This window comes from Myotis davidii, unplaced genomic scaffold, assembly GCF_000327345.1.
Source record: "Myotis davidii unplaced genomic scaffold, ASM32734v1 scaffold170, whole genome shotgun sequence".
NCBI classification, from domain to species: domain Eukaryota; kingdom Metazoa; phylum Chordata; class Mammalia; order Chiroptera; family Vespertilionidae; genus Myotis; species Myotis davidii.
Genome location: NW_006282528.1, coordinates 978,054 through 987,877, shown reverse-complemented (window position 1 = coordinate 987,877; position 9,824 = coordinate 978,054). Strand labels below are relative to the sequence as shown.

Below are 9,824 nucleotides of genomic sequence, written 5' to 3'. Positions count from 1 at the left end.
AGCAAAGCAAACCAGGCACAAGTCTACGGACTCCGCTTCCTGCCACAGTTTTAAACTGGGAACTACGGCGAGAAGGTAGCAGGTGCCCTTGGAGAAGTGGGCCGGTGGTTATGGGATAAGGTCGTGTGAGGGACTTCTGAGGTGCAAATATCATTCTAGTTCTTTATAAAATTTTGTTTAATATGTTTTTATTGATTTTTTAGAGAGAGAAGGAGAGGGAGAGAAGCATCATCGGCTGCCTCCTGTACACCTCCTCCCGGGGATCGAGCCTGCACCTTGGGCCTGGGCCCTGACTGGGAATCGAACTGGCGACCCCTTGGCACGTGGGGGGATGCTCAGCCACTGAGCGCACTGGCCAGGGCTCATTCTCCCTGGTGAGCCGGCTGGTGGTTACGCGGATGGTTCCCTTTCTTTAATGCGATGAGCTGACTCTGTTCTTCTCTGTGTGATTCAGTGACGCTCAGTGATGGGAAGAAGACAGGATGCACCAAGAGTGAGTCAGGCTGTGCATCCACGTGGGCAGATGTAAAAACAATGTGGGGCCCTGGCCGGTGTGGCTCAGTGGATAGAGCGTCGGCCTGCGGACTGAAGGGTCCCAGGTTCAATTCCGGTCAAGGGCATGTACCTTGGTTGCAGGCACATCCCCAGTAGGGGCTGTGCAGGAGGCAGCTGATCGATGTTTCTCTCTCATCGATGTTTCTAACTCTATCCCTTTCCCTTACTCTCTGTAAAAAAAAAAAAAAAAAAAATCAATAAAATCTATATAAAAAAAAAAACACTGTTGGATTAAAAAAAGTAATTTTCCAAATTATACCTAAAATATACCGATTCTTAAAATTTACCGTCAGTAAAGCAAACTGCGTCTTGCTTACAGACTTATAAACTGAGCCCAAGTATAAAGACACACGTGAGGTTGTAAGTAACGATCACAGCTCACGGTCACAGCTGTCTCTGCAGCGGGGGAGGGAGACGGAATCCAGGAGGGGAGGGGTCTCACTTCACACACACATGCACACACACACACACACACCTACGAGAACACGTGGCATCCTTGGGGAAGGAATGGGACTTGGTGAGCCGGCCATGCCCTGCGTGGGGGGAGGAACGGGCCCACGGACTCTGCAGGAGGGGAAGCCCTGCTTCTCTTCCTCGGGCGGTTCCAGCTCACAGCCCAATGACCTTGGTGTTTCACCAGCCCCTCGTTAACAGCACGTCTGTCATGAAGGTAATCCCCAGGTTCCTGGGAGGTAAATTACTTCTGCTGACAAGACCTTAGGCCAGTGGTTCTCAGCCTCAGCTGCACATTAGAGTCACCTGGGATTCTTTTTAAAATCCTGATTGCGGGGCCTCATCCTCCGGAAATTCTGTTTCTTTGTTACTCATGTTGTGGCCCCACCCCATGGCAAAGAAACAGAATTTCCGGAGGATGAGGCCCAGAAATCAGGATTTTGAAAAGATTCCCAGGTGACTCTAATGTGCAGCCAAGGTGGAGACTGCCTTAGACCCGCGGGAACAGTCAGATGGTGGAGGTCCGGAGGCGAAGGAGAAGTCAAGGCCAGCTGGGGTTCCCCTGAGCGGTGGTGGGTGGGAAGGCCAGGGACACAGAGGACTTTGTCTTTTGAACATGTGACCTCTGGGTGCCTCTCGGAGTGCAGGTCCAGAAGTGGGCAGCCTGTTGCATCTGCATTTGCCTCACTTCTGGGCGTGGATGCTGCCGCCTGGTCTTCTGGGAACTGACTGAAAGATGCCAGAGACCGGAGAGCAGAGAGAGGTGGAAAAGGACGACCTTGAGTGGCAGTGACAAGGTCAAAGCCCCTGTAATCCCTCTCAGGCTCCTCCCCCTCCTGATCCTGTTGCCCAGAGAAGTGCTGGCTAAACAGGAGACAGGGACTCAGTGTTGACAGAGCACAGCCAGCACACAGCAGGTGTGAGGGGAGCCCAGGTGGGCTCGGGGCTGCCGCTCACAGAGGCGCGGCCTGCGCTCAGCATCTCTCACTGGCTGAGGCCACCTTGAGCCGAGGTGTTGGCCACAGGGCGGGTGGTCTCCTGAGGCCTGTAGGCTCCCCTCTGGGCTCATGCCGCTGTGGGCAGCATTCACCCCCTGGCAGTTGCAGGACGCTGCCCTCAGCTCCCTCCCCCTCGGCGCTCCCTCCCAAGGGCAGCTCACCTTCCCCGCCAGCTGGGGTCCTGTGGCGGCTCCTGTCTCCCGGGGGCGCCCCTGATAGGTGGGGCCTGGCCAGCATGCTCTTACCTCTCCCACGTGGCCCGCGAGCTCTGCCAGGTCTGCTCCCTGCCTCCCTCCACCGCCATGGAACTTCAGCCTCCACCAGAACTTCTTCCCAAGCTCTGCGCTGCCTCCTGTGCGCTTGGTGTGCACCGCCCAATACCGGCGGCAGGGGGCGCCGCTGGCTTGGCTGGGGCAGCCGCCTCCTGCTGCTCACTTCCTAGATCCCACTGTCTTCAGGCCTTCAGGACTGAGCTCTCAGGAGGTGGGTGGTCACTGCAGGTGGGGGCCTGGGAACAGAGGTGCACACACACACACCCCCGTTTGTGCCCTGGGGTGCGGGCTAGGACGCCGGGGAAAGGTGAGTGGTGCCTGACTGCGAGGGGCCGGGACTGCCCCCTTCTCTACTCCTGTCTGGTCTCCCAGTGCCCCTCAGGCACCTGCAGCCTTCACACCGCCTCAGGGCCATCTCAGGAACCCCGCAGAACATTCTGGTCTCTTCCCTCCGAGTCCAGGACCACTCTGTCTCCTGCAGGACAGCGGGTGCTGGTCTGTCTGGTGGCCTCCAGTCAGCTTACCTGGCCTGCAGGTGAGGCCCGCCCCCGCCCAGCTGTTTCCGGGCAGCGTCCCACAGCTGGAGCGAGGGGTGTGTAATGAGACTGGAAAGGGCGCCGGGCCCTCCGTTCCTGATTTTTCACCGTGACGAGTTTAAGGAGCTTCTCCATGCCCACTCATAGGTACCTCACAAGACACCGTTTTTCAAACGTCACAACCTGCCACAAAGATCTGAAACTGAAACTGGCACAATTTCTACCTTATAAAAATCATGAATTCAGACAGGTTCAATTAAAAGAGGTTATTTGGCAACTGAGGCCATAAAACCACGTGAAAAGCATTAGATTTGGGAAGGCTTAACCACGCCAATCGCATAGGAGCCACTCTGTAATGGTTGCTAACGATCCCATGTAGCTTTAAAATGGATTCCCCTAAGGAAGAGAATGGGGCATTTTTGGTGTGATTTGCAGGAAAAGTGTTTTAGAAGCTTCAGAAATGAAATAGACCTCGTGGGAAGTGGGGCTTTTCTTGTTTCTTCTCTAACAGCCCATTCATTTCAAAGGCGTCGCTGAGATGTATGTTCCTGGTCCCGCTGCCCGAGGCCACAGGGCCATGTGGGCTGTCACGAACGGCGGTGCCAACATCCATCCATTTACACTGACCACAGGTATGTTGTCCTGTAAGCAGTGGGGTGTTGGTGCCGCACATACCCCCAAATTAGTCATATACTAAACGTTAAAGAAATGTGACCCACGTTGATTTTTAAAGTGCCTTGGACACATGAATTCTTCTAGGAAAGCTTCGTTGGAATCTCACGCTGACCAGGCTGTCCGGCTGGCTTAAGGCTCTGTACAGCGTCAGACACAAAAACCTTTCCACTGGGTGTGACCAGAGCTAAGACCTTCTCCCGACTTCTGTCCGTTGTCCAAGATTTGAAGCTTTTTCCTTTTATCCTGATTTTTAAAACATTAAGCGGAGTGGGGAAGGTGGAAGAGGGTAAAGGGATAAATGGTGATGGAAGGAGATCGACTTGGGGTGGTGAACACGCAATACGACATTCCGGTGATGTATGACAGAACTGTACACCTGAAACCTGTGTAACCTTATTAACCAGTATCACCCCAATAAACTCAATAAAAAGGAAAAAAACCATTAAGTCAATTTTATTAAGGCATATTTGCATGTAATGAAATGCTACTCTTTAAGGTATGCCGTTTGATGCGATTTTTTCCATCCACTCACCCACCCATCCATCATCTATCCACTTACCCACCCACCTAGCCATCCATCCATCCATTCATCATCAATCCATCATCCATCCATCCATATATCAATTCATTCATTCATTCATTCATTCATCCACTGCTGTGTTGTCACTGACACCATTATTGTGCTGCTCGGTCGAGGCACTGACCACTCCCATCACCTGACAAGTCCTCTTATATTCTTCCCAGTCACATCTTCTAGTCAATCACTCTATTTTAAGAATAAAATTTAAAAACATATATATTTTTTCTGTCCTCATCTATTGTCTACCCCAACACACTTACGACTATTTTCTCATTCATTCTTACTGCTCCAGCTGCCTGGAAATTTGTTGGATTAAAACACTGAGATGCCAATGGCTCTACTGACTAGGAAGAGGAAAGCATTCGTCACGATTTGTACTCCTTCTCAGTGACCTCTAACTCCTCCGCCTCTAAAATCCCCATCCATCCATCCATCCATCCATCCACCTGCCCACCCACCTATCCATCCATCCATCCATCTCTACCTCCACCCATCTATCCATCCACCCATCCATCATCCACCCATCTATCTATCCGTCCATCCTTCATCCATCCATCTATCCATCCATCATCCACCCATCCATCATCTATCCACCTACCCACCCACCTAGCCATCCATCCATCCACCCATCCATCATCTATCCACCCACCTAGCCATCCATCCATCATCCACCATGCCCACTCATAGGTACCTCACCACCCACCTATCCATCCATCCATCCACTCACCCACCCATCTACCCATCCATCCACCTATCCATCAATCCATCCATCCATCATCCATCCACTTATCCACCCACCTATCCATTATCCTTCATCCATCCACCCATCCATCATCTACCCATCTACCCACCCACCTTGCCATCCATTCATCCATCCAGCCATCCACTCACCCATCTACCCATCCATTCAACTATCCATCCATCCATCCATCCATCCACCCACCCATCCATCATCTATCCACTCACCCACCCACCCATCTACCCATCCATACAGTTATCCATCAATCCATCTATCCATCCATCCATCCATCCAATAACTGTTGAATGTCTACTGTGAGCCATGGGCTACCAGGAATCCTGCCTCCACTTGACTTATATTCTAACAAGGAAGACAAACAATTTAAAAATTATAATAAAAAAACAATACGTATCACAATGGGGAAATATGGGGTACAGTGGGAGGTGCAGGAGCAGCAGATGGAATCCTCCTCAAAGGGAGAGGATTAGTGACAGGGCTTGTAGAGCGATGTCAGTAAGCCAGTTAATCACTCTGTTATATTTGAGCACTGCAGGCAGGGCCTGGTGGAAGCTGCTGCTGACTCACAGGGGAGGAGGACTGACATGGGCGTTAATCCGGGCTGGGCTGGGGCAGTGGGCAATGTTCTGGGCAGAGAAAACTGGGCCAGGGTCCCGAGGGAAGAGACCCTGGTGAGCTAGGAACACTGAGAATTACACATCACCGGAACATGAATGTCAGCCAGAGGGGGGCCTGGTGCTGTGAACCAGGGAGCTGTGAGCAGCCCTTAGAGCGACCCTCGGCTCTCATTTGCTGTGCAGATGGTCATCGAATCTCTAATCAGAATCTTGTAAGAAAAAGAAATGCCGAATGTAGACACCACACCTTAATCCCTTACAAATCATTTCTTTCTTTCGCAAACAAAGCTGTGATGCCCAGCTGGCGTGGCTCAGTGGTTGAGCATTGACCCATGAACCAGGAGGTCAGGGTTTGATTCCCGGTCAGGGCACAGGCCGGGCTGTGGGCTCCATCCCCAGTGCGGGGCGTGCAGGAGGCAGCCGGTCCATGATTCTCTCTCATCACTGATGTTTCTTTCTTCCTTCCCCTTTCCCTTTCTCTCTGAAATCAATAAAAAATATAAAAAACAAACCACCAAACCCAAAGCCATGATCAAGGTGACCTTTCACCAGCAGAGGGAAGGGAGCACTGAAGAGGGGGTACGAGGGTCCGATCCCCCCCTGGGGTGACAGATGTGACTGGAGCCTGTCAGGCGGGGTGGCGGCAGAACAAACTCCCCGGCCTCCTGCTTCGGGAGCGGAAGGCCAGAGAACCGGGAAGAAAGGATGTATTTCGCATTTATTATATTCTAAACTGAAGATAAAGTGCTGATGTGTAGCTTCTATGCGGATTGTTGACCTTGCGATGAACGCTGCTCGGTAGGCAGATGCTCCTCAGGCTCCGCAACCTGTGAGGGCGACATGCCGGCCGTGACTCACTGTCCTCACGTGTCCAGGGTGTTAACTCTTTGCTACGGGATATTTGATACAATCGATCTCCTCTGTAGTGAGCTCTGTGCACTAGGCCTGAAATTAAAGCTCTCTGATGACCCTGGCCTCCTGTGGGCGCACTCACCCACACGCTGGGTCTCCCGTGGGCGCACTCACCACGCGCTGGGTCTCCCGTGGGCGCGCTCACCCACACGCTGGTCTCCCATGGGCACACTCACACACGTGCTGCGTCTCCCGTGGGCGCACTCACACATGTGCTGCGTCTCCCGTGGGCGCACTCACACACACGCTGCGTCTCCTGTGGGCGCACTCACCCATGCCCTGGGTCTCCCGTGGGCTCACTCACACACGTGCTGCGTCTCCCGTGGGCTCGCTCACACACACGCTGCGTCTCCCGTGGGCACACTCACCCACGCGCTGGGTCTCCCGTGGGCGCACTCACACACACGCTGCGTCTCCTGTGGGCGCACTCACCCATGCCCTGGGTCTCCCGTGGGCTCACTCACACACGTGCTGCGTCTCCCGTGGGCTCGCTCACACACACGCTGCGTCTCCCGTGGGCACACTCACCCACGCGCTGGGTCTCCCGTGGGCGCACTCACACACACGCTGCGTCTCCTGTGGGCGCACTCACCCATGCCCTGGGTCTCCCGTGGGCTCACTCACACACGTGCTGCGTCTCCCGTGGGCTCGCTCACACACACGCTGCGTCTCCCGTGGGCACACTCACCCACGCGCTGGGTCTCCCGTGGGCGCACTCACACACACGCTGCGTCTCCTGTGGGCGCACTCACCCATGCCCTGGGTCTCCCGTGGGCTCACTCACACATGTGCTGGGCCTCCTGTGGGCTCACTCACACACGCGCTGCGTCTCCCGTGGGCTCACTCACCCACGCGCTGGGTCTCCTGTGGGCTCACTCACCCAAGCACTGGAGACGTCAAGTCCCACACGCCTGCAGCTGCAGGTCAGGCTTTGCTGCCGAGGATTTACAGCTGCACAAGCTTCCACTTCACTCAGTCTCCTACCCTCCACGCTGACGGAGTGTCCGTTTTGGGGGTTCGTCTTTTTCTTGGATGGGTCTCCTCACCATCAGCTCAGAATATATTCTGTGAGGATCTCCTGAGGAACACGCCAGTCCACGGCAGGGTGTGTTCTGCATGATCCCGCCGGTGTGTGCCTGTCAGTTCTGCATGTGCTGAGCCCCTCACAGGCGGGGCTGAGAAACCCCAGAGGCCTGGGCACGCTCCCGACTCCAGGCCTCATGTCCATCAGCCTGGTGACCAGCGACCGTGAGCACCACGGGGGTGGAATGTCAGCGGAGACGGCCCACGTACCTGCCACGGGACAGCTTATGGGACGTTGTCTGGGTGAGGGAGGTGAATGATTTGCATCAGGGTCTGCCCGCTTCACCGCAGTGGGACCAACCGCCTGGACGTCCCTGTAGGAGGGGACCTGCCGGGAGCCAGGGGTCAGGCCACGCCTCGCCTCCTTCCAGGTGATTTATGAAACAGGGTCCCGGGCCCCCAACTGTGCCAGCGCCTCTGGCCACCCCTGGGCTCCGAGCCCTCTAAGGCACCATCAGTGACAGTCCCCCCCCCCCCCCATGGCCACTTAGTGAATCTGCTCAAGCATCAGGCTCAGACGCGACCGAAGTGTGGATTTCCCAGCAAGGTTCAGCCCCCCGCACACGCGGCTCTAAAACACGCACGTGCTGTTGGGACGAGGCTGCCGCCGAGGGGAGAAGCACGCGGTTTTCATGGGAAAAGGATGAACATGAACCTCGCTCGGGATGCCTGTCACTGGCTGGCGTCCAGCAACAGATCCTGGTGAGAGAGTCCCGGCCGAGGCTGCCTGCCATGCGGACAGACTCTCGGACAGAAGCGGCCTCTGTGACGTCCTATCTCCCATGGGCGTCTTTTTCTAACAGAAAAGCCCACTGTTCGAGTGACGGTCACAGCGCTGCCATTGGCGGAGGTGCTGGGAGAGGGTTCCCCTCCTGGTGGCGTCTGCTCCCTCTGAGTGCCCTCCGCTGTCCCCATCACTAGTGGCGTGTCAGGGTGGCAGACCCCGTGAGCCACAGCCACGAGGCAGCAGTTTCTAAACTCAGCCTGACGAGGGACGGTCCTCCCGAGACTGGATGGACTCAGAGGCCCACCGACGGACCGTCAGAAAGAACAGGACAGGAGGTCAGGTCCATGAGAGCACGCGGTGCGGTTTATTGTGGAAAGCAGTCAGCCAGACACTCGGAGGCTGGCCGCCAGCTACGCTCTCCGCCGGGAACCCCGAGGCCCAGCCCCCCGCCGAGCACCATAAACAGGGTTTGGAGAACATTCAGTTAGGTTCTTACATGAACCACCAAACGTGCTCGCTTCCTTAAAGAGAACCAGCCACAGCCCCAGAGCCGCACTGTTCCTCGGCAGCGGGAGGAGTTTAAAATGAAAGACGTTGTCATGGTGCTTTAAGGCCAGAACAGAACACCTGCCTCCCAGACGTACAACTACGAGGAGAGTCAGAGGGAACCGCGTGAGCGAGGGGGAAGGCACTGTGTCCCGCTCACGTCCGGTGCCCACTGCCCAGCCACAGCTCAGAGTCCTACCGCACACGCCCCAGGGGCCACCGCCACCAGCTGGGCTCCCTCTGCCATGTGTCTCCACCAGGTGCACGGCAGGTGTGAACAGATGCCACCGGCTTTATTTACAAGTTCACCTCGATGTTCCGTGAGGCAAACCCCAGCTACCTCACCCAGCCATTCCCAGGAATCATAAACACCGTGTGAAAGAGACAGGCAGACCGACACCAAGCCCAGAGGCCTGCCCCACCAAAGGCCGGCGGGGAGCCTGCTGTTCTCTGACGCGGGAGGGGACCCCACCTTGGCCCTCAGACGGACTGTCAGTGAGCACGGCGACAGGCTGCGCCGCAGGACGCCAAGCCCCGGATCCGGTAGGAGCCGCGAGCCGGGAAGGTGGCAGCTCCCATGCTGACCTCCCGACATGCAGAACGAGGGGGAGCGGCACGGACAGTTAGTTCTGGGGCCGGTAACAGACATGCAGGACCGTCGGGCGGGAGGGAGGTGGGGGCGCCACGTGTCCACACGGCACTGCGGTCCCCCAGCTCCCGCCTCAGACGCTTCGTGGTCGCGGGCACTCACCCCGGAGGGTCTACCCCGAGGGCTGCTGGGGATCAGCCTGCCCTTGGCAGAACCAGAACCACTGGGAAAGGGACGAAATGGACCGCTGCCGGGTTTGCGTGAGACGCCCCCTGAGGTCCGTGTGCGATGACCCAGCTGCGTGACTGGCGGACATCCCGGGGCCAGGAGACCAAGCCCGGTCCTCCGCTGATGAGAGCGGGACTGTGCGCACTGCGGCCCGGCAGCTGCTCCCAGGCCGAGGCCGCCTCGCAGTAATAGGTTCCTCCGGTGTGACCGGTGTGACCGGTGTGACCGGTGTGACCGGACCGCGCGGCCGCCCTCAGCTCAGGTGGAGGGGCGCGTACTCCGGCCGCCTGGTCTGG

General features: G+C 56.4%; 1 protein-coding gene across 1 annotated transcript in view; it reads right to left on the bottom strand.

Moving 5' to 3' along the window:
* Window positions 1-8,506: 8,506 nt before the first annotated feature.
* The window catches only part of RCAN1 (regulator of calcineurin 1), a 12,911-nt gene continuing 11,593 nt past the window's right edge, over window positions 8,507-9,824 (bottom strand). The window contains exon 5 of the mRNA XM_015560320.1: window positions 8,507-9,815. Coding sequence (XP_015415806.1) covers window positions 9,782-9,815 — 34 coding nt within the window. The 3' untranslated portion in view covers window positions 8,507-9,781. The remainder of the gene's footprint in view (window positions 9,816-9,824) is intronic.